This window comes from Fusarium mangiferae, assembly GCF_900044065.1.
Source record: "Fusarium mangiferae strain MRC7560 genome assembly, contig: FMAN_scaffold013, whole genome shotgun sequence".
NCBI lineage: Eukaryota > Fungi > Ascomycota > Sordariomycetes > Hypocreales > Nectriaceae > Fusarium > Fusarium mangiferae.
In genome coordinates, this window is record NW_024573933.1 from 174,067 (window position 1) to 201,806 (window position 27,740).

The following is a 27,740-nucleotide window of genomic DNA, read 5'->3' on the forward strand; positions in this document are numbered from 1 at the left end:
GGATTGCACAAGGTTTTGTTGTGTTGCGTTGCATTGAGGCTCCTTTTCATGCGCTGTGTCTCGAGTCTGGTTGGACGCATTGCGTATCTATCAGCTGCGGTTCATTATCTGTGACCAGAACTGAGTTTATTCTTCTTATCATCTCTTTTCTCGTGAGATCATGTCATTGAACCCCAGCCGTTATACCATAAGTCCTTAATTGGTGCCGGAAAATTTCGCAAGTCTCAACCTTCTCCCGCGCTCGATGCAACCGCTATCTGTCTGGACCTTTTGGAAGACAGACTTTCCGGAAGTACGGATGAAGACGCGATGTATCCGACTCAGAAATACCTCTCATATCGAGTGTACTATTGGACCTGACAGTTGGTCAGTGTACACTCGCAACAAAGGTTCCGTTTCTTCCATGCTCCTGTTGAATTGCGTTCGGATATACGGCAAGAATGTAAAGTTTACGGCTCAGACCATGGTTAATAGCTTCCAATGCCATCATCGGCCCGTTCCGAAGTTAATGTGGCTCATGAAGCAATTTTGTGCAAAGGTAATAATGAGAGCGCACAGGCAGATGGTATGAAGGCTTCTAAGGCATACATGTGATATCAACCTCTTCAACTGAATGATCTAACATACATATCCAAAGCTCTCAATACTTCAAGTCTATTTATCAGTTATGATATATCGTTCTAGCAAAGCCTTAACAACAGAAGCCGACGTGGCCGCAGCAAAGTCTTGCCATTTCTTGTTCTTATGAGAGTCTGCATAGTCGCAGACACCTTTCACCACTATACATGGCAAGTCTTCCCACAACCCAGCGCTCTCCATCTCAAATGCCTCAATGCCAAGTCGTTGAGCAAGTCCATCTCGATCATGACTCGACTTGAGCACCGTATCTCCAGAACCAAATCGCCCCAGAAAGATCAAAGGCCTTTGTGCCTTGCAAATATCAGCTTGATCTTCCAAGACCACTTTCTCTTCTAGTCGAGACCTCGGTACGAGAAATTCCTTGTCGCATCCCGCCTCGTCACAGGATACGCCACGACAGCGAACGCATATCAGGCTAGGGCTGCTGAAGCATGTACATAGTACCAGAGTGTCGACCTGATGCTGGTAGGATGGTTCGTATAGCCGATCATTGGCTGAGCCAGGGTACAGGTATTTCGGGTTGCTCTGCTGCATTTGTTCCAAAACCTTTACTGATCTTTCCGTAACATCGTCAAGAAAGACATCAGTTTTCAAGTGAATAAGGAAATTGCTTATCAGCTTTCTCGCAGTATGTATGGGCTGTTTGGTTACGAAGTTGTCTTCGTACCTTCTTCCAAAGTCGTACTGCACCATATTTGAACTGACTACAACATCGCCAAGAAGGACTTCCTTCTTTCCACCGTTGGGTGATCGAACTTCTGGGATGCCGCCGCATATACCAGCTAGGAAGACCACTTCTAACTCTGGGTAGGAACATTGTAAGCGAGCAGCTGCAGTTCCCGCGCTTGCTTTGCCCATGCTAGACAAGAGCAGAACAACAATGTCAAGGTCGCCTATTCGCCCATTGACGTAGTGGTTTGTATCGCCTTTGAGCTTGCCGTAGTGGTGATGGTGTTCTTTCCAGGTAAAGTCGAAGAGTGACCGGATAGCGTCAAATTCCAGTGGCAGAGCGCAAATAATAGCAGCCTTGAAGCCGCAGCGATCCTTTGGTGGATGGGCATCTCCCATAGAAGATCCGGCTGTTGTATCAAGGAACTTCTGTGGCTTGACAGGGAAGTCTTTGTCTGAGTCGGCTTTCCATGGTAGCAACTGACGATATGCGTCTGACAGCTCTCCAGGCATATCAAAAACATGCACCAAGTCAGCATCTTTTCCCATTGTTGTGCGGGTCCGTTTGCTCGTCGGGTCCATCATTGACTCGATTTCTAGGCTCATAGAGTGCTGTCGCTTCAAGCCGAGATTTGGCGAGCAGTTTTCTAAAGCAGTCTCGAGGTGCTGAACAATGTGTTGATAGAGCTTTTCTCGAATAATTATATCTGCCTGAGTGCCTTCGAATTTGACGTTTTGAAGTTGGCTATGAACGTTTAGACACCCTCTGATAGCTTCTGTATAGGAGTCTTCCAGCCTTGCACCCCGTTCTTTCAGGGTATCCAAGCCTGATAAGAGTTGGAGCCATGCCTGCTTATTTTCTTCACCATAGTGAGGACGTATATCTAGCGGAATGGCCTCGCCGTCATCCAGCTCTAGCAAGATCTTTGCAAAGGAAAGTAGCACCGGATGCCCGATCTGGAAGAGTCGGAGTTCCGGGGAGCTGGGGATTTGAGACGAGAATGAACGGTAGAGCCTATCTCTTTCGACGTGGTTCTGCAACGATGTGAGAAAGCATATATCTTCAGAATCCAAGCTAGCGTCAAAGAAATCCAATAGGCAGTATCCTAGTTCGGCAGCAAGCGCTCTCTTGGCCTTGAGTGTATAGTGAACTTTAGCGTCTTGGCTGCCATGTTTCTGTGCAATAAGATCTCGAACTGTTTGACGCTTGAACATGCCACTGGCAATCCTTTCAGCAAGGGATTGGCCTGACGGGTTATTGAGAGCCGGATGGTTGTCTGAGTCATGAGGCAGTATTGGTCTCCAAGCACTGAGAAGCTGTCCCTCTTGCGGCAATAGTTGTAGCTGACAACCCTGCCAATTGGTACTAGATATTTCATAACATAGGTCGAAAACCTCTTTCTGGCCATCCTTTCGTCTGGAAATGAACGTCAGTATTGGATAAAGTGTATTGCAAGATATAAGCATACCCGCCAGATATACAATGGACGCCCCTCCAAGGCTCCAATGCCGCGTTGTCTGAGCAAGCCGAAAAGAATAACTGCAATTCAGGAGAGGCGATTCGCCTAGATACCAGTGTCTCAAGCTTCAGGAGAAGCCTGTGACTTGCTTTGCAACTGAAACGCTCATACACCAACTGAAGCGTTTTAGAAGCCAACTGCCTTAGCTTTAAATCTTTCCAGATATCGCTTTTCACCCTCCGGGGAACCTCTGGTACTTGTTTTTGGGCCTTTGAAAACGCCCTCATGACAAAATTATTGCATTCTCTTGTGGCAGCAAGGCATTCTGTTTTGGTGTCATCCGTAAACAGGAATAGATTCTGATTGGGACCGCTCACTAAGTTGAAGAGACCTAGATCGATCTCGTTGAACTGCTCCAAGTAGTTCAAAAGTCCAGACAAGCAATGATAGGTTCTGTTTGGCCGTGCTGCGTTTGTGACGACAGGATTTACCGCATCATTTAGCAGGCAACATAACTTATCGAGAATATTTCTGAAGACCGTGAAGCTTTCCCTTTCGAAGAAAATCTTCTCGTTTCTTACAAGGAAAAACTCTCGTAGATTCCTTTCGAGAGCCTCGCTCTGCTTGTTCGCCGTGAAATCCTGCCAATTGCGCTCTGAGGGTTGATAACGTGCCAGATGAGATGCTAACAACTTGGACAACTTTTGCAGCAAGCGCCATTCGGGGCTTTCACTGGAATATGGCATTCTTTAACTTTAATTTAGAGGAGTATGGGCTCGTAACACAAGCTCAAGGGCACACCACTGATGGCTTGGCCATTTGAAAGGTTGAAAATCAGCAAATGCTGAGCTATCAAAATCAGGCTGTCAACCAACTCAGCGAAGCAGTTCGAGCTGATGCATAAACTTCCCCGCTCGCGGACTTAAGTACTTCCGCGCATTTTAAATGACCAAACAAACACCAGCTGAGGCCATTTGGAGAATCGCAAGGTCCTAAGTTTTTAACTCTCATGATTCCATGATGTCAGGGAATCACGACCAAGAAGGTCATTATACTATTCGTATCCTGGCTATGGAATGTGAAACTCTACTTCAGAATCTAATTGATAGCGGATCTCAAACGGCAGAAAAAGGTCTCTTTGAAGATTATCTGCAACGACTTTCAACTTGGGCTGCTTATCTCGGGGTATTCGCCCGGCCGAGCCAGTGCCTCGACCATCGCTTGAGCAATGCGATCGATATACAGGACCTCGTTCTGCGTGGTCTGGACTCCCTGGGGAGATCTTTAACATCAGGTCTATCTATCGATTTCAGAGCAGGGTGGCCAGGAGCTGACTGCCTTTCAATAGTATCTCAGAATAAATACCAATCTGCATCAACAGATGCTGACGAGGGTCAGGTCTCTCTATCTGGTATCGAGGAGGAATTGCTGGAGATTGAAGATACCCTTGAGCAACTGTATCGACTTGCAACTGCCATTAAAAGCTCCTCGCGAAAGACTATTGAGCAAAGAGCAAGCGAATTTGCCCAGAAAGTCGAATTGAAGCCTATCAACAAGTTGTTCATCAGAACCATCGAATGTTTATATCCACAAATCGATCAGTCCCTGCAAGACCGCCTCTCCACGTCTATGTCTGATCGATTCGCGAAAATCATGTTCCTGGGCACACGACAAGCTACCCTGGCAGCAAGGCACAATGAACAGCATTATAGTCCAGCAATCTCAGAGGATCGCCAAAACTCAGTCTTACCGAAGCCCAACCTGGGAGCATTGCAAGAGCCCAGATTGAGTTATAGCCCTTCAGTTCAGACACGCGATCAATCACTGGCACCTCTGACATCCTTATCCCCTAGCAAATTTTGGCCGCATCTAAACAACCTTGGGCCTTCGATTTTGAATAGAAACAAAACAACATCTGTCTCAATACACCGAAGTAGCTATCCTCTGCCGCCCAAACCGCAAAGACAAGAACTGAGACTTTGCGAATGGTGCGGCGAGCCACTCAAAAGCCTAGATATGGATCCTGCTCACTGGAGGTATTTATCATCCTAAATCTCCAAGTTCTCTGCTTAATACATGACTTAGGAAGCATGTTGACAATGACCTGAGGCCTTACATATGTTTGGCCGAAGATTGTACCAATGCAGTAGGATACCCGAGTTTTCGACAGTGGTCGAGCCATATGCAGCAGCACGATGAGTTTTGGTATCGGACAGTGTACTCACCAGTCAAATATGTTTGCCCTCTGTGTGTAAACACGATGTCTTCTTTTGAACATCGCGTCGAATTATTCCAGCACGTCACAAGCATGCATGAATCAGATGCATTTGATTCTCGCCAGCTGTCGCTAATTGCTAACCAAAGCCAAGGTATCAGAGAACGACCTGTTGACGAATGTCCTTTATGCGGGCTTGCGGTTGAGAGGGAAAGCCAAAAAGAGGATGTTCCTTCTAAACGCGAAAGCGATTCGTGGAGTGAAGGAAGCAGAAAGAAGCTCAAGGCCGGGCAACAACAGCCAATCCCTGCAGCTACTAGCTCTAATGACCAGGAGAACCAAAGTCACGAGACGAATAATCATGAATCTATGGCTCTTCATATCGCTTCTCATCTGCAGACCCTAATGTTCCTGACTTTGCGTGTCATTTCCATGCAAAGGGACATGGGCTCAGAAGACGAAGATGTGGTTGGGAGCAACATTGGCACAGATGACTTTCACGATCATCAAGACGAACAGCACGTAAACGATCCACTATCTTTTGAAGACGACAGCCCTCAATTAGAAAATTCCTGGCTTCCGGCTGCAGAGGTTCATTCCTTTGAATTTGGTCCACTGCAACGTACAGTTTTTAAATATCCAATGCTTAGGTGTGAGGATATACTCGACACATCTATAGAGTTCCCAGATTCTTCAACTATTCAGGAAATTATTATCCGTCTCGAAGCCCTTTTATCGACGACTAAGCAAAATCTAGACTTTTATGCTTGGTCAGAAGTGGCTTTGGAATCAGTCCGCAATCAAAATCTGTCTTGGCCTTCTGATTACCGCCGTAGCGGCACCAGCGGAGGCAGTGGCTCAACTTTCGGATGGCAATGTGTGAGTACTAATAAAACCACATTTATATCAAGCACTAACAGTGATAAGTGTAATTGCAAGAATCCCGGCCAAAGCTTTTCTATAGATATGCATTGTGTTATTTGCTCAATGCCTCTTTGTGATAATTGCACTTTTTACACCAACAGTTAATAAAGCTTACCATAAATCCTGATACTTACTAGCTGTACTTATCTCAATTGCTACTTTACTAGTAATAATCATCTGCTTATGATGTCGTTGTTGGGTTTGTGTGTGCATGCATTAGGATGAACCAGAGGGGTGACGTGGCATTCAATCAGAAAGATACATGGCAGCGGTTTAACAAGTGCTTCAACAAATCTGTCTCATTTTATCTAGTATCAATTTGGAATCGACTCTCTATCAGATTCCGCCTAGACCTTGCGGCTCAGTCTACCCATAACAAACCCGCGCTTGTGCCGAGACTATTGGCCCTGCTAGCCTTCGACGTAACTCGTCTAGTTCGTGAGGCTTGGGATACATTAAGTCGATTCAGTTATCCATAGTCTCAAGAAGCGCCTTGCTCTTGACCCAACGAGTGACACCTAATTCGGATTTCTTTGGCTCTTGGAAGTGCCTTTGCGACCAGACTATTGTATTCTCTTGTGACAGCAAGATATTTAAGCCTGTCGGGATTTCGTTAGCCCTGATAGAAATACTAGATATGCTATGCCAAGTGTATGGAGGTTGCCATGAAGGTCTGGATTGTAAATATGTCGCGCGCTATTGGGGTCGCTTAGCATGGGTCGGGCCTCACCCTCTATAGGCATGGAATTTGATGCACCTATCACGAGATCAGTATTAGCTTGCAACAGCCATTTAGAGCTTAGTAGAGATAGATAATGCATATACGTTTCTAAGCCACTTTTTAGCTTCAAATCACAAACCTTAACTGCTAAGGATCTTTAGAGTTGGAAACACTGCCTTAGGACAAGCGGTGAAGGGTGTCTTAGACCGACGGCGGTGACTGGACAGGTTTTGGGCTGATTATATCTGGGGTCCCGCTGAGCTGCAGTTCAGCACGCCTCGTAATTATGGAGCGCGTCACGCTATTGAATGTTGTGCACTGCAAGTAAACAAGCTATTCTTTAATAGTTTCATGTACGCGTTGATGATTCCGTATTTGAAATATGGTTGGACTTGAATGGATCATGGGACATGCGCTTCTTTGTGAAGATTTGGATGTGAGACATGGAAAAAGGAGCTAATTTTTTCTATGGCGTTTTCTGAACTTGCTAGTTGGCCGTAGCAGCATTATTGCCACGAACATACTGTCACATTTCCTGCAACCAGTCAGATGCAGCGTATTAAGTCAGGCAAGGGTCTTCCTGACACCCTGTTGATTACGCACGCAGCGATTAGTTAATCGCTTTTTGGTCCCTTTGAGAGGGATTTGTGTGCATTGACTGCAAGTAAGGTCTCGGGCCGGGTGGTCCGGCTGATATACGAGGTACGAGCCTCAGGCACCTTCAACACCTTTTTAAACCAATCGGAATCCCGATTACCCTCAGGGTATAAGAAAGCAGGGACTGTCGGGAAGACCCTTATCTGACTTATTCGATGCAACGACTGTGGGTCTACGAGAGTCCGAGACACTTTTCAGCTCACATTTTTACTCAGAGGCTGAGATATCGGAAGCTTCTAGTCAACATCCGGACGTATTTGTGCCCAAACGGTCAGCCCCAGCGTTTATCCACGTATCGCTCGGATTCTAGAACCGCGCAGCTCGTTAACATGGCGCGATGGCTGCTTCCGTGTACATTTACGTGGGTCTCGATTCGTAAGGGGAAGCTAATCCGGCTCTTCAGCTTTCAGCTTCAAGCCAAGGTCTTTCCTAAAAGCGCTTCTGTCCATCTTGGCATGAGATCAAACGAGTCTCAGTATACAGAAATGACAGGTAACTTGACGAACCCTGCGTATATTGCCCTCAACAGAAGTGGTATGCTGGAGCTGTAGTTGGTAGTTATCTATGTTCCCTGATATTCATCTACGAAATTCAGTTATAAATACCAGCAGAAGTCCGGTCATTTGGCATTCAATCCCTTCTATCTTCAGACTCTCACAGCCCACTTTACTCAATTCGTATTCTTTTTCGTCTTCACTGTTTTCACAATGGCAACCACAGTCGTTCTGCCTAGTCTTCCGCCAACTCTACCCGCTGCGCCTAAGCCGGGTGACATTCTCAAGCACCCCTCACTCGATGAGAAGAAGAAGGAGGCTAGCGTTAGTATCAGAGATGCGCCATTCTCCGATATCGACCCTGGTGTTTTCAACAGCGAGCTCGTGAAGCTCAAGATCTATGCCAAGCCCCAGAAAGATCTCTTGGCGAAGCCAGAAATTGGCAAAGGCAACATCGTGAAGGGGACCTATATTGGCACTCAAGCTGCACTAACTCACGCATATGGCCGAATTGAGCGAAGGTAAGACCCGCTGATTTATAGTGATGACTGGATATATACTCACGTCCTCAGCTACGAGTCGTATTTTGATGTTCTACAAGTTGAGCCTACTCTACCTCGCTATGTAGACCTCAGCCAAAAGAAACAGTTGTTTCAATGGTCGGCCTACCCGACAGAAAATGGCAAGCCTGCTCAATATCCTCCCCATCTGCAAACAATTCCCAAAAATGAACGAGAGACGGAAATCTTTAACGCCCTCGGCCTCGTTGAGACTGGTTTGATAATCAAACAGATCATCCCAGATACCTTTTTGGGCAAGACAGCCCTTTGGTTTACTGGCCTTAAAACCGGAAATATCTCAGGCGCTCCGACTGCAGGAAACACGATTGACGCCTTTGTCAAGTACAACGCAGAACATCGAAAATCAGGAACCGATATTGAACAAGGACGCAATATCGGCCTTTTGCCTGATTGGTTCAGCGATCGCCGTTTCGCCGAGCAGTCTTTCACTGGCACCAACCCCACTACCATCGAAAAGGTCCCCAAGGACCTCCTTGCCGAGTTCATCGAGACCGCAAAGCGTGATGGCTGGGATTACTGGGCCAAGACTCTTCCTACCATTGATTCTGCTTCACTTTTCGTGCAAGACACCCGCTACTTCCGAAAGGCTTTTGGCGCGAAGCCAGATGCTGAGTTGAAGCACAAGGAGCCTTCGTCGGACGAAAACTGGGCTTGTTCAGCAGTGACTCTCTATCAACTCCGTGACGACGGCAAGTTGCACCCAATTGCCATTGTTTGTGACTACAAGGCTAGCATGAAAGACTCGGTCACCATTTTCAACCAGCGCAAGGACCCTTCTGACTCGTCTGTGAAGGAGAAGGACGACTACCCGTGGCGATATGCAAAGACCTGTGCCCAGGTTTCGGACTGGATTCGTCACGAGGTTGGTGTGCACCTAACTCGAGCTCACTTGATCGAAGAGGCCTTGATCGTTGCAACCCATCGTACTATCCCTATGGAGCACACGATCTTCAAGATTCTTCAGCCTCACTGGTACAAGACTCTATCTCTCAACGCTGCTGCAAGAGAGACACTTGTTCCACAAGTCATCAAGGATCTTGTTGGCGTCAGCCCAGATGCCCTGTACTCATACGTCAAATACGAGTTTGAGAACTTTGACTTTGTCAACAATTACGTCCCCAATGATTTGTCCAAGCGTGGCTTCCCTAGTACTACTGAGGGCCTTGCCGACAAGAAGTACAAGAACTACGCATACGCCAAGAACATGGTTTCTATGTGGAATGCCATTCGCTCGTATGTCATGAAGATGCTCTTGATGTACTATGACCAGAAAACTGCCGACAAAATGGTTCAAGAAGACCCATACGTCAAAGAGTGGTGCAAGGAAATCCAGACAAGTGGTTGGATCAAGACCTTCCCAACTATCACGACTCTTGATCAGCTCTGTGATGCTTTGACTATGTCGATCCACATCGCCGCTCCATTCCACAGCGCCGTCAACTACCTACAGAGCTTCTATCAGTCATTCGTCCTCGCCAAACCTTCCACTCTCTGCAACCCACTGCCCACGTCCCTCGCCGATCTCAAGAACTACACCGAGAAGAACCTTCTAGACGCCCTGCCAGCTGATCGTCAAAGGGAATGGCTGCTTTCTGTTCAAATCCCCTGGCTGTTGAGCTTCAAGGTACCCAGCGAGCGCAGTCTGATCAATTTTGCGCAGTCTCAGTGGCGGGCACACAAGTCTGGAGAGAGTGATGTGGACAAGAGTATTAGCAAGTACAGTGAGGCGTTCTATCTCGACTTGAAGAAACTTGAGGTTGAGTTTCTTATCACTAGTAAGGGGATGGACGAGGGCGCTATTCCCTACATGGTCTTGGATCCTGGCAACACTGCCGTATCTATCTTGATTTAATTAGCGAGTTGCGTATTGTATGTAGCTTGTTTCTGTTGTTGAAGCCAACCTTCTTTACCTTAGAGGTTGTAGAGTAAGCTTTAGCTAGAAACTGATTGAGTAGGTAGATATTGACGTTTAATGCCTTACCTGACGCAAGCACGTGTATCAAGGTGTTAATAATGCCCTGATTATATAAATGCAACTGTAGGTTTCTGAGCGTATGCTTTGGCATGAAGCAGTGGAACGATGTAGCATCTAGTTAATACAGAGGTCATGATCTCAGTTTATATCGTGTAATAGAACGACGATCCTTTATAAAGGCATGTCATAATGCAAATCTGCGATATTTGACCCATGGCGGGGTGGGGAAGACAGGGTTCTTATCGTCAGATCAGCACGTTGTAACGTTGCTGAGTTGTCAGTTCCGCCGCCTTGGTCGTCTCTTCATCTGCATCAAACCTTGCGAATTGCCTCAGAATCATCAAGTTATACGCAAAAGATGGCGGAGACTTCAAAGGATTCGTCCTCGCCGAAGGCGACCGCTGCTTCATCGCCTCCGACTGAGGCAACTCCTGCACCTGCGGAGGAGACTTCTACTGAGCCACCCACTGAAGAGAACCCCGCCCAGCCAGCTGAAGATTTCCATAATCCTGGTCATTGGGCCACCTTGAATGAGGGAGTATGTGGAATCGCATTTCTTTGGACACGGCTATTGACATTTTGTAGAATGCGCCAGGAGATGACGATGCTGATTCAGCGGTCGGGGATGATGTTGCCAGCTCAACTGAGTCAATTTCTTCCAGCATTCTTCACTATCGCACTATCCATGGGAGAACGTATCACTCCGAGCGGGGAAATGCAGAGTACTGGTATGGAGGCCCTGTCAAGGAAGAGATTCACAGCTGACATAGACCAGGACACCGAACGATGAGCACCATAACGAATCTATGGATATAAAGTGAGCGAAATGTTGCCAGAGATAGTGTATACGACTTCAAGCTAACTGGTAACAGTCACCACCTCCTGTCTCTGTCGCTGGAGGGGAAACTCCATCTAGCTCCTCTCAAGGACGACATTCAGGTTCGGGCGCTATCCTTGAATATCTACAACAAATTACTCACTGGGGTTCTAGAAAGTGCTCGATATCGGAACAGGAACTGGTACGTTATTGAGACGCTTCCAGACTGCATAAGGCTAACTGGGGCAACAGGTATTTGGGCCATGTGAGATGTTTTGTCATATTTCAGCCTTTGTTCTTTACTCACTTTGAAATAGCGATTTCGCCGACGAGTATCCCAACGCCGAAGTGGTCGGGACAGATATCTCTCCCATCCAACCTGACTGGGTTCCACCTAATCTGAAGTTGTACGAACCCTGCAAGACCTGACTCTATAAATATGACCTGACGAGACCAGTGAGATCGAAGATTGTACCCAAGAGTGGACTTACGACCCCAATTCATTCGATTACGTGCACATGCGCTATATGTATGGAAGTATAAGCGACTGGTCTGCCCTGTTCAAAGAGGCTTTCCGCGTTTGCAAGCCCGGAGGTTGGGTTGAGAGCTATGAGGCCTCCCCTCGAATGGAAAGTGACGATGGCACTGTAACTGAGACCTGTGCTATCAACGAATGGGGCAAGTTCTTTATCGAAGGCGGGAAAAAGCTAAACCGCACTTTTGAGATCATCGATAAGGATCTGCAGCAGAAGGGAATGGAAGAGGCAGGCTTTGTCGACGTGAAGGTTTGGGACTTCAAGGTACGATCAATCAATTTTATCTTATGAGTGACTGACTTGGATCAATTCAGGCACCTATCGGAGGCTGGCCCCAGGACCCTCGACTCAAGCAGATTGGACAGTTTGCTCAGGCTGCGCTTGAACAGGACTACGAGGGCTATGTTCTCTATATGGCTAATATGGTTCTTGGCTGGACTAAGGAAGAGGTTTCTGTGTACTGCGCTCAATTGCGACGCGAGATTCGATCGGGGAAGTTTCATCCTTTCTACCGCCAGCGCGTTGTGTATGCAAGGAAGCCTGAATAGGTATCATGTCGCATGTCAAGAGCTCCTAACATAGCCTCTCATCGCAGAAGGGCGCATGCAACTAGTTGAGAACTTGACAGTTGCAGTTTCACATTCGCTCTGATGGATATTCAAGCTTATCCTGAGAATTCAATTGGTGCTGCCACAAACCGCATGTTCTTCCTCCATGCGATTGAACCGTGGCGGAATTGAATCACATCATGATGCGACGGGTTTGACATGTGCAAGCTTAAGTGCAATTCACAAGCTTAACCTCGGGATCTGTGACAGTCTTGGCATGCGTGTTCTTATCATCAAAGTTGCCGATGGTCGTGGCCAGATCAAGCCGTGAGGTTGATCATATGACCTGGCGTTATCAACTGCTTCGGCCAACCCTATAGCGCTTTACTTTTTATTACAGTGGATCTGACAATTTTGTCGTGTTGGGGAACCTCAACAAAACTGAAAAAGCACGAGCCTCTGAATCAGGAGAGAAATGAGTTACCCCAGACTCGGCTGTCACATGAGTGATTCAGGCTCAATACGATACACAGCCATCACAAGCTTTGCATCGTCTTGGCAGGGTCCAAATACGTGTCCCTCACTGACTCCACGTGGTGATGTTGCCTCGTAAGGTAGTAAAGGCGAAGAACTGCCAGACCAGACCAGACTGGCGGTGCATGAACATGACAGGGAATCACTCGTCTTGGGGATTACGACGGCAAAAAAAGACCACTATTTCCACTTGCGGTAATAAGTGGAATGATCGCCAAGATTACGCCGCAGGCACAGGCCCGATACCGCGGTCTCCCTTGTAGTGCTGACACTGGTTATAGAAGGCGGTGGCAGAATCTTACGGCAGAATTGGTCTAATTTTATTCCCTTATTCAGTGTTGAGTGCCGAAAAACGGTGGTCAAGTGATTGAAAGCAGGTGACAGAGGGGAACTTAAGCTTAAGTTTTATCATCAGATACAGTAATCGGGAGACTCCATACTTGGCCGAGTCCTTTGAACTAGGCTGAGTCACTGAGTCGTGATATGAACCGCGGCTTGGATCGGTGAAATTGTGCTCTGACTGGAAGTGATTCAATCACAAGGCAAGGATTTCCACTGCCGCCCACTGCGTCATATCACCATAATCAACACTGACAAGGGTGCGTGGATCCTGCTGACCTAATACCCTCCGCTCACCCCTTTTCCCCTTTCAGTCACCTCGACTTTTTCACGATATCGATAAAATTCCAAGCTTCGCACTACGTTCCCAGCAACCCCCCAACTCATTGCATAAGAGAAAAAAAAAGTGTATCATACGATTACATCATGCGTCAACCCATATCGACACAACCAGTCACCAATGGTGACGGCGAAGAATGGTGTACGTATTCGCACAGTTTTGCTGACGTTTGAGATTGTACGGAGTACTAAGATTGAGTTAGATCTTCCCGACAAGATGCTCACACGTGCGTGAACCCATGCTGTAAAATAGCTGCGTACTAACAACTCGTCTTCAGGACACCCCAGCAAGCCTCACATTGGCAGTGAGTTATATCCCAATCTGGAAATATTTGCCGTGCTTACAGTACCTAGGCTTGGAGGAGTACCAGCAGATGCATCAGCTCTCCGTCAGGGAGCCTGAGGCTTTCTGGGGAAACCTGGCTCGTGAGCTCCTTACATGGGATCACGACTTTCACACCGTCAAGAGCGGCTCGCTAGTCGAGGGCAATCCAGCTTGGTTCCTCGGCGGAAAGCTGAATGCCTCGTTCAACTGCGTTGACCGCCATGCGCTCAAGGATCCTAACAGGGTTGCTATCATCCACGAGACTGATGATGGAAATGGCGGTCGCTCTATCACATATGGCGAGCTGCTCAAGCAAGTCAGCAAGGTCTCCTGGGCTCTCAAGGATCTTGGCGTTCGAAAAGGTGATACAGTCGCTATCTACATGCCTATGATCCCCGAAGCTCTCGTCGCCATCCTTGCTTGCACCCGTATCGGTGCTGTCCACTCTGTTGTCTTCGCTGGCTTCTCAGCTGGTTCGTTGCGAGATCGCGTCGTCAATGCCAAGAGCAAGGTCGTCATCACTGCTGATGAGAGCCAGCGAGGCGGTCGAACAATCGGCATCAAGAAGATTGTTGATGAAGCGCTGAGCCCGCTTGAGGGTGTTCAGACTCTTGTTTTTAAGAGAACTGGTGCTAAGGTTTCGTGGACTGAGGGACGGGATCATTGGTGGCATGAACAGACTGCCAAGTGGCCTAGCTACATCCCCCCGGAGGCCATGGACGCTGAGGATCCTCTGTTCTTACTTTATACCTCTGGTTCAACTGGTAAGCCGAAGGGCATTTTGCATACCACTGGTGGCTTCCTGGTTGGAGCTGCTGCAACGGGAAAGTATGTGTTTGACATCCACGAGAACGATCGATACTTCTGCGCCGGCGACGTTGGTTGGATCACCGGTCACACCTACGTTGTCTACGCGCCGCTCCTTTTGGGTGTCTCTACAGTTGTCTTTGAGGGAACACCGACGTTCCCTGATGCCTCTCGTTTCTGGGATATCATCGCGAACCATCAGATCACGCACTTTTATGTTGCTCCTACGGCTCTTCGCTTGTTGAAGAGAGCTGGATCTGACCCCGTCAATCATGACACTAGCAGTCTTCGTGTTCTCGGTTCAGTTGGTGAGCCTATCGCTCCTGAAATTTGGAAATGGTACTACGATGTTATTGGAAAGGGAGAATGTCATATCGTCGATGTAAGTTGACCTTAGACTGTTTATGGAGGTGACTAACTGGAGTAGACCTACTGGCAAACTGAGACTGGCTCTCACGCCGTCACCCCTCTCGCTGGTGTCACACCCACCAAGCCTGGATCCGCTTGCCTGCCATTCTTTGGTATCGACACAGTCTTGATCGACCCTGTTTCTGGCGCTGAGATCCACGGCAACGGAGTCGAGGGCGTTCTTGCTTTCAAGACCTCATGGCCTAGCATGGCCCGAACTGTCTACGGTGATCACCAGCGGTTTGAGGAGACATATCTCAAGGTGTATCCCGGATACTACGTGAGTACTTTACCGATCTGATTTAGCTGAGTAAATACTGATCATTCTGTAGTTCACTGGCGATGGAGCTGCCCGCGACCAAGATGGCTTCTACTGGATCCGCGGACGTGTCGACGACGTAATCAACGTCAGCGGCCACCGTCTCTCAACCGCTGAAATCGAAGCTGCCATGGTCGAGCACGCCGCTGTCGCTGAATCCGCCGTCGTAGGCGTCTCCGACGAGGTAACAGGCCAATCCGTCATCGCCTTCGTCTGCCTGAAAGAAGCATTCCGAACCTCAGAGGAAGAAGTCCACGCCGAGCTCAGACTGCAGGTCCGCAACAACATCGGTCCCTTTGCTGCGCCTAAGAAGATCTTCATGGTGGTTGATCTGCCCAAGACTCGGTCTGGAAAGATCATGCGTCGTGTTTTGAGAAAGGTGGTCATGGGGGAGCAGGATCAGTTGGGGGATATCACAACGCTTTCGGATCCTTCTGTTGTTGAGAAGATTATTGGTGTTGTGCACAAGAGCGGTTAATGGGTAGAGATAAAATTAAGGGAGGGATTGTGGTTAAAATGTTTTTTGGACGGGTCATGATTAGAGTATTGCTCTCAACCCACTGTCTTTATAACTTGTAATAATCCAATAGAGGATGATGCCATACATTCTGGGCTACGTTTATTAACATTTGCACTTTAAATCTCGAGGATGAATCTACAGTTTGCTTGCGTCAGGTCTCGGACAAAGATGGAGAAGAACTATTTGGATCATTGTCGTCTATATAAGACTCTTGCTATCTAGCCATGGATTAATGACAAAATCTAACCCTTCCCTCAACCAAGGCTCATCAATGGTAGCCTTAAAGTCAAACCCATGGTCTCCAGGTCTGATAGCCAAGTGAACCTGCGTATTTGGGTCAAACCCTTGGAGGTAATCTACCAGCTTCCGGGTACCACCAACAGGTACTGCCGTATCCCCCTCGCCGTGAAGCAGAAATAGTGGCGGGAACAAGGATCTCTCATTATTTGATGACGTCAAGGCCACCCTCTTGATTCGCTCAAGGACGAATAAGTCAGTGTCCTCGCCGAGAAGTTCCAGATAGCGTCCATTGTGAACAACCGCCATGGCCGAGTCAAGTCTTACAGGTGGATCTGCTTCCGTGATTGCGGGCTTCACAACAGTGGTGGAAAGGAACTTGTCAACATCTTCGTTGGGGTAGTTCGGCACACCAACGATTGGCTTATCGTAATACTCGGTGAAGTGAGGTGCTTTCATGTCGACCATTGGATAAAGGGCGATAATTGCCTTGGGCCTGACAAAACCTGACAGAACAGATTGCAGAGCCAGGTAACCGCCTTCGACAAGATCAGAACATTAGTGAATGATAACGATGGAGTTCAATAAACTGAGCTTACCAGCACTTTCGCCCACAAGAAGGGTCCTAATATGGTTCAGTTGAAGCTTGTGTTGCCCAATTGCTGTGAGATGACGGGAAGGTCCCCCAGAGTGCACCCAATTCCAGAAGTTTCCCATATCATGTATGATATCCCGACCCCTCACCTCAGGAAGAAGTCTGTAGTTGGGACTGATGATAACGGCATCTTGCTCCTCCGCAAAGTCAAGGACCCATTTGGAGAACCAAGCAGGAAACAAACTGGAGCCAGTTATCTAATAAAGAAGTCAGTTAAATGTTCAATGCCAAAATGAAGCTTGCGTACCAAAAAGCCGCCGTGAATCCTGACTATGACTGGTGGGTTCTGACTTTTGAGGTGGCGAGGCACCAAAATATCGACACCGATTTGAACTCCTGCAGACTCATAATATGTTCGAGTAATGGTGAAGGGATCGAAAATGTCGCTTTTGACACTGTGTAGGACATTAATGAGGGCGTTGAACTGAGCATCACGCTCCTCAGACTGAGGTGCCATATTGTCACTGCGTCAGGCTATGATATGACTTCCAGATTTACGGATTGTTCATCCGCCTTGGCTATGTAGTATGCGTAAAGAGTGAAAGGAGAAAAGCGCGCTTGCGTCGTTCTCCAAGTACTGTTTGAGGTAATAGCCAATTTCCAACTGAGGCTAGTAGGCTCAGAAATGGCGGCACTTACCGAAACCCCGCCTCATGGCTTCTTACCTGATCTGGGATTAGTATAGGACGAGATTCAGGTAACGCCTCTGCCATATTCTCCGAGTAATCTCATCTTTCAAGAGAGCAGAGTTGAATCTGCAGATAGTCTCTGTAAAATAGTGAGATAGGACCTAGGCGAAAGAAATATATACAAATATGATATCTATGACCTATTACTTCGTAAATTTCTTGTAATTTAATCTCAGCTACTCTTGACAGAAACCAAGCTTTCGTGGTTACTGTGACCCTCATGGAGTTGATCCAGAAGGCTTGGCAGACACACCAGACGGTTCAAGTTTAACGCCAGGGCCATGACGGTCAAGAAAGGCTCGGGATGGCATGGTCTTGTTGGCCACTTCGTCTTTCGAAGACACCGATGAAGTATCCCGCCCTCCATAGTGTGCGCTTCCTCGGTCCAAGTCGGTGAGTGCGGTGATGGTTGCGTTATAGCTTGCCTCGTCTATTTGCCCACCGACATAACGCGCCTGGCCTTGCACATTGACTCGCCTTGCGAACACCAGATCCTTCACGGTTGAAACCGTGATCCCGTACGCATTGTCAGCCATTGTGATGTCTTCAAAGACGTTAGCTCGCTCCTTGGCCAAATCCTCGCCGGCATGAGCAACCACGTTCATGCATTGATGGATGCTTTCCTTGGTCTCTCGTAGTTGTGCCAGTTCGTTGATGTCATCTTCAGAGAGGTCCGTTTTCAGCTTCATGGCATCCATCCTCTTATCGATTTCGCTTCCATGGCTTCTGAGACGCGATTCCAGCGTACTAATAGAACTCTTGGCAGAACTGAGACTACTTTTGATATATTTATCTGCCGAAGGCTGTTTGGAGAACTGTGGGTTCTCGCTGGATGTTGATTCGAGTGCCTCGATGTGCAAAGATAGCTCAGTGCAGATCTGGAGCCCCTTTCGTGTACTTTCTTTCTCTTCGAACAGAGCAAGCCAGTCAGTGCTGTCAGACTCGACGCTTTCAGCCGGAGGGACAGCCAGGCTACGTGCTCTCTCATCGAGCCGCTGCATGTGTTTTTGGAGGTCGGCGGTTGTATCATCTATCATGTCCTTGTACTCGTCGATGACATTGCGTGTAACAGCCGTGATAGTTCTATAGGAGTAAAGTTGTTAGTTGATTCCATGCGTTGACCTTGATTGAGGAACCGCACATGTTTGCATTAGCCAATGCTATATTAATAGTGGACTTATACCCTGCAAGCATGTCTCTAAAGTCTGTGATGTCTCCCTTCAGATACTGCTGGCCAATCCAGTCCCGGAAACTTGGCCGGGTCCCATTGGAATGTTTTGTGCACCGAGCAATAAGCTTGCCATACTCCTCGCAAGTCTTTCCACAACGTAGCAGGGGTAATTCAAGACAGTCGAAATTGAGGTCAGGGTAATTTGTAACTGTCTCGAGGAGCGAGTGCAGCACTCCAGTGAGATCGTTCAGCTCATTTTTGAGTGCGCGAGCGTTGGCGTCCTGGGTCTTGTAACTGCGGACAGTCTTGTAAAGAACAGTGCTCGACTGAAAGGCGAACGTCACCAGAGCCAATACCCCAGAAGCAACACTGAGCCCATCTGCCATTATCGCCGTGTCTTACTCCGTACAAGTAAGTATTATCGACAGAGGGGCGGAAATGAGCTTGGTAACGAGGGCATGCGGTCGCTTATTTAATGCCGCAGTCGCCACGCTGACTATAAAGTTATGTCCAATAAGCAAGCAGCAATGTCGCGAATGTGAGACTGGTCTACCTTACAGGGCGTTTATCCGTCGTTGGTTATTGGCGCGGATCCGGCCGGTAACCGCCGGTGTGGGGCCAGCAGGCTCCAGCCAAGATTGATAACCCTCTAAAACAGTGAATTCGAAATTCCACGAGTCGCTGCAAGACGCCAGATTTAACAATGCTCGGAGATATGAGGTTTCACTTTCATTGAGTACCCTTAATAATGGGATGTGACTTAGTATGCCCGAGTTGCATCTCCAACTGTACAGACAGTACAGACAGGTTGATCAAACGAAGAGAACATACTTATGATGCGATCTTGGAAGAAATGGTCTCTATCAACAGAGCAAAGCATTGTTACAAAAGGGATCGGATTATATCTAGGCTTGCAACGCCTTGTATATTTCCGACTCTACCCGTTCCGAGCACTCCAGCACCATGGCGTCTTGAACTTTGAGTCAGCAAAGAACCCCTTCAATTCACCTGATTGACTTACCGCCATATGGAAGAATCTGGCTGGCAATAATACCGCCGACGTTGTTCTTGCGATCAGCGAACCAGAAGAGATTAGCCAGGCCTTCCCAAGACGCCGAACCAGCCGCACGACCCGTCGACTCTGGGAAGTGATTGATAGAAAATGATAAGCCCCAGCCTTCCGTGTGATCATCTGGCATTGGAGTCAGGGGAGTTGGATTTGCCAGTTCTGGTTTGGCCACGGGGACGCTGACGTTGCTGAAGCGTGGTTTATCGGGGATTTGATCAGTGAACATGTCTAGGGAAATATGTCAGTGCAGGCTGGGTAGAGTATCTACCAGATATGAACTTACCATTGACTGTCTCAGCTTTGAGTAGCCGAACTCCTGATTCTGCATCCACGCCGTTGTTCAACAGTAGTGAAATAATTCCTGCAATACAATGAGCGAGACGACGAGCAGGATGAGTGGCATCTGAACTTACGTCCAAACTCTGCTGGTCTTCCAAAGCAGCCGTGACCGCCTGCACACGGAACCTTCTCGCCATCCTGGGCAAGAAGTGGACGTCGATAAAAGTGATCTGTGGCACTCAACTTGCCACCTGGGCTCCTGCGATGCATATACGAAAGATTTCTCTTGTCCTCTTGTGAAGGATGGAAAGTGACATGGCCCATTCCCAGCGGCTGGAAGATCTTCTCTTTGAAGACTTCCTCAAGTGACTTGTTGTACGTGCGTTCAATTATCACGCCGACCCAGTCCATTGAGACTCCGTATTGAAATGTCTCACCTGGCTGGTTCACTAGAGGTCGGTTTGCTATGTCAATTGCTTCTCCAGAGAAGTCATCAAAGCCAATCGGGCGACTAAACTCGGCCAGCTTCTCATCCTCAAAGGCATACCCGAAGCCAGCTGGCCAACCGTCAGTTCTCATATATAGTTACGGAGAGATTTAGGTCGTACCTGTGTGCGTGAGAAGCATTCGAAGCGAAATCCTTCTAACTTTCTCAACAAGCTCAAGTTTTCCGTCCTCATTCCGAGTCAACACCTTGACGTCCCGTAGTTCAGGGCAGATGGCTTCAACTTGATCTGCATCATCTAAGCGCAACTTTCCTTGTTCCACGAGTTGCATGCACGCGACTGATGTCGCCAGTTTTGTGAAAGATGCCATGAAGAAGATGGTCTCTTCTGACAAGGGTATTTCTGAAGTGACTCCCCTCAAGCCAGAATAATGCTGGAAGATTGGTTCGCCATCATTTCTGAACGCTGAGTAGACGAGGCCTGGAATCTTGCATTCGGTGCCCCCAGTCGTGTACTCGTCGATAATACCACGAAGCCTGGATTGAATATCCTTTGATAGCACAGACATGGTTGAGGGTGTATGAATTTGGAATAGTCTAGATCGGATGGTATCGGGACTGGGTGCTTGACTGGCTGTCACTTGGTCGGTAGCGCTCGACTCTCTACAGGCTATAAGAACAGCTTTGCCGATCTATCACTTCGTACTGATTAAAAAGAAACCCCAAAATAGAAGCAGCACAATTGCCAGTCTCGTCAATAGTATGCAACGGAAAACAGAGTCACTGACAGGAACAAGTGCGGGGATCAAGCACCAAGAATGGAGTTGAGGTTATTACCCAATTAGGAATAAAGTTAGGCTACACGCGCGATAAGCTACAGAGACTAAACACCATTTTCATACAAGTCAACGAACCGTGTAAGTTTATCTGGAGATAAAACGGGGACTCAGCTAGTTCTTGATAACAAAAGGCATTTCTCTACAGTGTAACTCTAGCAGTCACCAAGCCAAGTGCAACAGCCAGCTTCAAGGGTCAATCCTTAGCAACAAACAGCAACCAAAACTATTACTTCATTGTCAACATGTCTTCAGTCCGCTATCAATTCCTCCCCGGCCCAGTAGGAGAAATGCTCCGCTCCGCTTCACTCGCAACAACCGCCACGATCCCACTATCAGGCTCTCTTGTCATAACGACAGGTCATGTCGGAGTAGACATCAAAACAGGACAGCTCGTTACTAGCTCTATAGAAGCCGAGTTCAACGCAGTGTTTGACTGCCTTGATGCAGCACTCAAGAATGCGGGTGTTACTAAGGGTCTTGCTTCAGCTCACAAGCTGGTGGCTTACTTTACCCGAGCTGAAGATGAGGCAACGCTGCTAAGTATCTTTCGCGAACGGTATCCGGGACAGACCCCGACTTTGACCTCGGTTGTTGTGGCTGGGCTTGTTAATCCGGGGATGCATGTTGAAGTACAAGCTGAAGCGATCGCTAACTAAAGGGGCTTTGGATATGTCATGGTGGAGAAATAGGCACAAGGAAGGGACAGCGATGCATAAACTAGCTACAACGAGTATAAACACATTTCAACAGATGCTCAAGTTAACAATGACGAGTAAAATACAATCAACGTTTCTATTTCCGGTACTAAGCCCAAAATGCTAAGCAACTATTTATTCTCGATCAGGCATGTTTCGGTAAGGGTTGTTGGGATTCGCCAACTCCTCCTCCACACTCTGTATCGTCTTGACAACCTTTGCAGGGGCGCCCAGGGCGATCGAGTAAGGGGGTAGACTCTTGGTGACCACCGCCCCAGCGCCAACAGTACAGCCTCGGCCAATGGTTACACCAGGGAGGATAACCACATTGCCACCGATCCAGCAGTCGTCCTCAATGCGGATGGGATGTCCGAACTCGACGAACTTGATCCTGGATAGAACGCTTGTCTCGTGGCCTGCGGTGTAGATGTGTACGTTGGGACCCATCTGGACACGGTCACCGATGATGACGAGGCTGGTATCTAGAATGGTCAAGCTGAAAATGGATTAGTCATTGCTCTGTTAACTCGCGTATATCAGAGTTGCAGACTTACCCAAAGTTCATGAAGCAGTTCTCGCCGATGGAGACATTGCTTCCGTAGTCAGGCATGAAAGGCGTCTCAATGTACGTCCCCTTGCCGACCTTTCCGAGCATCTCCGACAGCATCTGAGCCCGCTTGTCGTCGATCTCCTCACGAGTGCCAGCGCTGGGATCAATGTTGTTGTACTTGTACGCCAGACCGCGCGCTCTGTGGCGGCCATCCAGTAGATCAGGAACCAGGGGGTTGTAGCTAGCCCCGCGGTCAGAAAATAATGTACCGGCGTAGTATTAAGGTGTAGAGTGTACTTACAGCATGCCAGAGATCATCTTCTCATACTCGTCGCACCAGGGTGTACCCTTGAGGCCCTTTGCGATTTTGATGATCTCATTATCTTTCTGTTGCTTGGCCATGATGAAGTAACGTGGCGTTGAAGTAACCCTTGATAAGAATCTCGTAGATAGTAAATGATAACAATATGATTTGTAAAACAGGAGATGTACTGTCTGATTGTCGAGGTAGATACGGAGCTGGTACCTGTCCAAGTTGGAGAAACACGTCTGATCTTTTAAGCGTGGAGAAAGTGAGGGCTTATTACCAGAAACGGAATTAAGACGTGACCCACGAAAAAATCAAGTCTACCCCACACAGTGCCAACTCTTCACGAGAGGCAAGCAAAGCTTATCGGCAAAGGTCCATCCTCCGAGTAATGCACCGCAATGCCGAGATAGCCCAACTCAACGGGCTCCATGATTTCCCCCGCGTTCTGGGGGTTCTAATCTTGATTAACGGGGGGATAGATTGCGGGGGAGATACAGGTCTTGTTGATACGTATCTGACCTTCTATTGGCTGTAGGTTTGCTTGGCTGTAGTTGGCTCCGACTAGCCGGCCTGGCCGTTGGAAATAGTCTGCAGCGAAAAGTATATTACCTTGACTCCTGACTCAACCTGACTCTCATCACTCATCACCTTCATCCTTACGCAGTTCACGATGGCTCAGAGCAGAGAAGCCCAGAACTCCGACACCAAGTCCGACATCAACGCCACGAACAACTACGATGTTGATGTCGGCAGAGTCGAAAATGTCGAATCTTTCACAAAGAGCCCTGATGCAGTCGACGACAACATCCTCCTCGCTCAGGGCCATGCCCCCGTGATGAGACGATCGTTTGATCTGCTGGGAACGCTTGGTCTTGGCTTCAGTATCACCAACTCTTGGGTCTCATACGCCAGTTGTTTTGGACAGAGTCTTCTCTACGGAGGTGCTCAAGCCACTGTTTTTGGGCTGATAGTCGCCTGCGCGGTGCAGTGGCTTATAATTCTTGGTCTTGCGGAGCAAGCTTCGGCGTTTCCGTCTTCAGGAGGTAAGCTTACTGTTTCCATTGTAGGCAATTGACTAACGAGTTTGGAAACAATAGGTCAATATCACTTTACGTACATACTCGCTCCCAAGAGATATCGACGCTTCGCTGCCTTTGCTGTGGGAATAATCAGTGTTCTTGGTTGGTGGGTGATTACTTGCTCTGGCATCTCGAACAACGTGCAGTGCATCATCGGCATGGTCCTGTTTGTCAACCCTGATTACCAGCCACAGAACTGGCATTCATATCTGCTATACATCGGTCTCATTCTAATCACACGTAAGCACCTTCTACGACTCTTGAGCTACCGGGAGCTAACGACATGCAGTGATTCCCATCTTTACCATCCCACAGAAGCATCTCGGAAAGTGGACGCAAGCATGTCTCGCGATATCCGTCCTCGGCTTCGTCGTCGTCACCATCACGATCCTCGCCATGAGCGACGGGTATAACCACCCCAGCTTCATCACTACATTCGACGGAACAAGCGGCTGGCCTGATGGAGTTGCATGGGTGATGAGCATCGGTAACGCGATGTACGCTTTCGCTAGCATGGATGCTGTGATTCACGTCGCCGAGGAAATGCACCACCCGGGCAAGGCCATTCCTCGAGCAATGTAAGTCTGCAATCTCGAGACTATTCAGAACGAACTCTAACAAAGCTTTGCAGGAACCTCACCATGATTATTGGTCTGCTTACCTCAGTCCCATTCATCTTGGCCATGATGTTTGTCATCAAGGATCTCGATGCTGTAAGGGCCGCGCATCTTCCAAGTCTTGAAGTCTTTCATCAGGCTACTGGCAGCAAGACCGCCGCACTCGGACTTCAGTCTCTTCTTGTAGTCATCTTCTACAGTACGTGGTGCAATTCTGTCTTGGCTTTATACTTTTGACTAACCGTAGACAGCATGCATGCCTAGCCAGTGGATTACATGCGGCCGATTGACTTGGGCCTTTTCACGAGATGTAAGTCTCCAGCTTCTTTACTTTCAATGCCTTGAATCGTGCTGATCTAGCTATTTAGCGTGGACTCCCATACTCCAACTACTGGAATCACATCTCACCCTCTCTCGGCTTCCCCGTCCGCACGACTCTGCTATCTGTTGGGTTCTGCATCATCTATGGACTGTTGTATATGGCCAGCAGCCAAGCCTTCAACTCCATCATCACCACTGCAGTTCTTGGTGTGAATATCTCGTACGCCGTTCCTCAAGCTATCACTCTTATCCACGGACGAGAGAACAAGCTTCCCATAAGACCTTTTAAACTGGGCAAAGTCGGGGGTTATCTCTGCAATGCCTGGACTCCTCTCTGGGTCACCACCATCGGTATCTTTATTTGCTTCCCTAATGCTATTCCTGTGACTGCGGGGTCGATGAATTAGTAAGTTGCACTGCCATTCACACACGTCTAATTTTACTAATGACTATCTTAGCGTGTGTGTTGTACTCGGATGTATGATGATTATCTTGGTTGGTCTTTGGTTCACTGTTCGTCGCTACTTCGATGGCCCCGCCATCGACTACGACATGTTGGGTTTGAGCCGTCCTGAGTAGAGATGAAAATTTGGTAGCTATTCATAGCTTTCTTGCGATGGAGATACCATTCCAGGCAGGTCAAGCCACATGTTTGGCCTTGTTTAGACTGTACTTTACTAGGCCCATTAGAAGGAGGCGCTCAACGGAAATGTTAACAAGTATGTGAGAACTCTATCATAGAAGTCTAATCGTCCCTCAAATGAGACCTTTTCAATACTATACCAAGATTCTCATAATACCGAAAAAAAGATAACATGGATGGGTGTACCTCGTCTAAGTCCTAGCAAGACCTTTGTTGTTAGGTCTATGGACACTTTCAACACTGCTTTAAAATTATTCCCTGGTAGAAAGGCTAAGGGTATCTTCCCCAGCGTTGGAATTGTGTCAGTCTGGTATTCAAATGAAGCATTTGGCGTAGTATGACACCATAAGCTCCTAGTTACGAGTCTTAAGTAGAGGTGACTTATAGAGCTCATAGTTTGCGTCATACTGTAATGCCGAACAAATCACTGCGCGGCGATCAAAGCGGGTGGATAAGCGTAAGGCCATTCTATTTGGCTTTCGGAATCTGTACCAAGGCTTTCCACAAACAGAATCATAGATTACTGCTACACTACAATACACGGTTCCGAGTCATACTTCTATACCACCCAGTCTCACCACTTCACAGCTTACTACCAACAGCCTTCTTCCTAGCAGCAACGACCTCGCGATGAGCAACCTGCGCATTCAAACAGCCCTGCTCCAAAGCACCATCGATAGCAGCTCTCCAACCATGAGCCCAGTCAGCTGACGCAAAGAAGACATTGCCATGTCGACTCTGAAGCTCATCCTGGTATTTTGACATGTAACCTGGCTGCCACCAGGCAGGACCTCCCTTTGAGTAAGGATCTGTAGCCCAATTATGTAGCATCTTCTTATTGTCAGTAATCAAGTCTTCACAATTGAGGATGGGCACCTTACTAGTCTCTTGACATCCATGGGATGGATTTTGTTCAGAGCTTCAATGGTCTGTGCTGAATTGTTCTCGGGGATGAAGGTATCCCGCTCGTCTGCGCCGAAAGCAACAACGTGGACATCGCCATTTGGTAATACGCCGTCGCCGTAGCCGTACATCAAAAGACCAGGGAACTTCATTCCATTCCATCTCTCAAGTTCCTTGTTGCTCACATCAGCATGAACCTTGGTCATCTGGTTCACATGACCAATGTTGATGGCATCCTGCCGACGTCGTGTGAGTGGAGGAGAGAACTCGATATCCTTCAAGACGTTGAGAGGAATGGTGTTTATGATCTTCTTCGCTCGGAAGACATCGCCACTGCTACTAGTCACCGCAACCGGGCCGTCACCAGATGAGTCCTGTGTGATCGACTTGACCTGCGTGGAGAAAGCATACTCCAGCCCATCTCCAGTAGCTTCTTCAAACATTCGCTTCGCAAGTGCAGTCTGACCGTCTCTCAGCTTATATCTCAACCACACATCAGCAAAGTTATCAGAGTTATGCATAAGCAAAGCATGTGAGCGAATCATATCCCAGAGACTCGACTCTTTCATTCTTCCACCTGAAATGTGAAGTAGTAGAGATACCAAGAGGCCTTGTTCCTCGGCCGTAAGTTTATGCTTGATCTCTTCGAAGCGGTCGTGGCAGGATAGTTGATCCCACTTCTCAACGATTGATCGATCGACGATGGGATTGTCAAGCTGGGCGTGGGGGAGAGGACAGATGGTGCGACCGAATTGGCCGTCGACATTGACGAACATGTCCCAGGCTTTGGCTTGCATTGCGCCGGCTTCTTCGTGGCTGAGCTTGCGCGGTGTAGCTCCTGTGATAATCTCGCGTCAGTGATATGGAGTGAAAGTGAAATTGGTTATGTTCATACCTGGTACGTCAATAGTGTAGTACCCTTTATGCATGTCTGGACTTCCCGTGGTTATGAGATCACGATCCATGTTGTAACGCGTCATTTCTCTGAACAAGTAACCCATATGATGAGTCACCCAAGTTCCTCCCATTTCGTATAGAAACCCTTCAAGCTGTTAGTGAAATCTTTAGATACAATAATGTTCTTCTCACCATCTTTCTTGGCAGTATATGTCCTGCCGCCAATTCGATCGCGTGCTTCTAGCAGTAGAACTGAATGACCTGCAAAATGTCAGGGCGGTTCACTTAACGACCTTGCTGCTACATACTCAATTGACTGAGGTCGCGAGCTGCTGCCAAACCAGCATACCCAGCTCCAATGACAATAACATCGTAGACCTTGTTGGCTGAGGAGACTGATCGCTGAGGCGAAATAACAGCGTCGCTCTCAAGTCCCTTCTGAAAGCCAGTGCTTGGCTCCCAAATATGGCCGTCTCTAGTCTTGGGTGTCATTGTGAGCAAATTGAGATGCTAA

The 27,740-nt window shown here is 48.0% G+C and overlaps 12 protein-coding genes across 12 annotated transcripts; 6 read left to right on the plus strand and 6 right to left on the minus strand.

Moving 5' to 3' along the window:
• Positions 1–654: 654 nt before the first annotated feature.
• FMAN_00047 (uncharacterized protein) lies at positions 655–3,514 on the minus strand (the record flags this gene model as incomplete). Its single annotated transcript, XM_041821850.1, has 2 exons — positions 655–2,725; positions 2,778–3,514. The coding sequence occupies 2 exons, from the start codon at positions 3,512–3,514 to the stop codon at positions 655–657; spliced, it is 2,808 nt and encodes a 935-aa protein (XP_041687589.1).
• A 325-nt stretch (positions 3,515–3,839) lies between these two features.
• On the plus strand, positions 3,840–6,012 carry FMAN_00048 (uncharacterized protein; the record flags this gene model as incomplete). The annotated part of the gene is made up of 3 exons (XM_041821851.1): positions 3,840–4,804; positions 4,854–5,862; positions 5,911–6,012. The coding sequence occupies 3 exons, from the start codon at positions 3,840–3,842 to the stop codon at positions 6,010–6,012; spliced, it is 2,076 nt and encodes a 691-aa protein (XP_041687590.1).
• Positions 6,013–7,992: 1,980 nt separating this feature from the next.
• FMAN_00049 (uncharacterized protein) lies at positions 7,993–10,212 on the plus strand (the record flags this gene model as incomplete). Its single annotated transcript, XM_041821852.1, has 2 exons — positions 7,993–8,300; positions 8,352–10,212. The coding sequence occupies 2 exons, from the start codon at positions 7,993–7,995 to the stop codon at positions 10,210–10,212; spliced, it is 2,169 nt and encodes a 722-aa protein (XP_041687591.1).
• Positions 10,213–10,693: 481 nt separating this feature from the next.
• Positions 10,694–12,236, plus strand: FMAN_00050 (uncharacterized protein; the record flags this gene model as incomplete). The annotated part of the gene is made up of 9 exons (XM_041821853.1): positions 10,694–10,873; positions 10,921–11,063; positions 11,111–11,152; positions 11,208–11,274; positions 11,327–11,354; positions 11,405–11,417; positions 11,470–11,559; positions 11,610–11,952; positions 12,003–12,236. 9 exons carry the CDS (start codon positions 10,694–10,696, stop codon positions 12,234–12,236), a joined length of 1,140 nt encoding a protein of 379 aa, XP_041687592.1.
• A 1,299-nt stretch (positions 12,237–13,535) lies between these two features.
• FMAN_00051 (putative acetyl-CoA synthetase) lies at positions 13,536–15,785 on the plus strand (the record flags this gene model as incomplete). Its single annotated transcript, XM_041821854.1, has 6 exons — positions 13,536–13,590; positions 13,652–13,675; positions 13,727–13,753; positions 13,803–14,962; positions 15,008–15,268; positions 15,321–15,785. 6 exons carry the CDS (start codon positions 13,536–13,538, stop codon positions 15,783–15,785), a joined length of 1,992 nt encoding a protein of 663 aa, XP_041687593.1.
• Positions 15,786–16,025: 240 nt separating this feature from the next.
• On the minus strand, positions 16,026–17,176 carry FMAN_00052 (uncharacterized protein; the record flags this gene model as incomplete). Its single annotated transcript, XM_041821855.1, has 3 exons — positions 16,026–16,603; positions 16,664–16,916; positions 16,967–17,176. 3 exons carry the CDS (start codon positions 17,174–17,176, stop codon positions 16,026–16,028), a joined length of 1,041 nt encoding a protein of 346 aa, XP_041687594.1.
• A 450-nt stretch (positions 17,177–17,626) lies between these two features.
• Positions 17,627–18,965, minus strand: FMAN_00053 (uncharacterized protein; the record flags this gene model as incomplete). Its single annotated transcript, XM_041821857.1, has 2 exons — positions 17,627–18,491; positions 18,550–18,965. The coding sequence occupies 2 exons, from the start codon at positions 18,963–18,965 to the stop codon at positions 17,627–17,629; spliced, it is 1,281 nt and encodes a 426-aa protein (XP_041687595.1).
• A 519-nt stretch (positions 18,966–19,484) lies between these two features.
• FMAN_00054 (uncharacterized protein) lies at positions 19,485–20,941 on the minus strand (the record flags this gene model as incomplete). Its single annotated transcript, XM_041821858.1, has 5 exons — positions 19,485–19,549; positions 19,601–19,876; positions 19,932–20,009; positions 20,062–20,484; positions 20,536–20,941. The coding sequence occupies 5 exons, from the start codon at positions 20,939–20,941 to the stop codon at positions 19,485–19,487; spliced, it is 1,248 nt and encodes a 415-aa protein (XP_041687596.1).
• Positions 20,942–21,453: 512 nt separating this feature from the next.
• Positions 21,454–21,867, plus strand: FMAN_00055 (uncharacterized protein; the record flags this gene model as incomplete). The annotated part of the gene is made up of 1 exon (XM_041821859.1): positions 21,454–21,867. The coding sequence occupies one exon, from the start codon at positions 21,454–21,456 to the stop codon at positions 21,865–21,867; it is 414 nt and encodes a 137-aa protein (XP_041687597.1).
• A 174-nt stretch (positions 21,868–22,041) lies between these two features.
• On the minus strand, positions 22,042–22,858 carry FMAN_00056 (uncharacterized protein; the record flags this gene model as incomplete). Its single annotated transcript, XM_041821860.1, has 3 exons — positions 22,042–22,402; positions 22,461–22,697; positions 22,758–22,858. 3 exons carry the CDS (start codon positions 22,856–22,858, stop codon positions 22,042–22,044), a joined length of 699 nt encoding a protein of 232 aa, XP_041687598.1.
• A 578-nt stretch (positions 22,859–23,436) lies between these two features.
• FMAN_00057 (uncharacterized protein) lies at positions 23,437–25,362 on the plus strand (the record flags this gene model as incomplete). Its single annotated transcript, XM_041821861.1, has 7 exons — positions 23,437–23,809; positions 23,864–24,085; positions 24,135–24,423; positions 24,477–24,661; positions 24,714–24,772; positions 24,831–25,189; positions 25,242–25,362. The coding sequence occupies 7 exons, from the start codon at positions 23,437–23,439 to the stop codon at positions 25,360–25,362; spliced, it is 1,608 nt and encodes a 535-aa protein (XP_041687599.1).
• A 646-nt stretch (positions 25,363–26,008) lies between these two features.
• On the minus strand, positions 26,009–27,718 carry FMAN_00058 (putative monoamine oxidase N; the record flags this gene model as incomplete). The annotated part of the gene is made up of 5 exons (XM_041821862.1): positions 26,009–26,257; positions 26,308–27,167; positions 27,225–27,371; positions 27,419–27,487; positions 27,535–27,718. 5 exons carry the CDS (start codon positions 27,716–27,718, stop codon positions 26,009–26,011), a joined length of 1,509 nt encoding a protein of 502 aa, XP_041687600.1.
• Between the last annotated feature and the right edge of the window lie 22 nt (positions 27,719–27,740).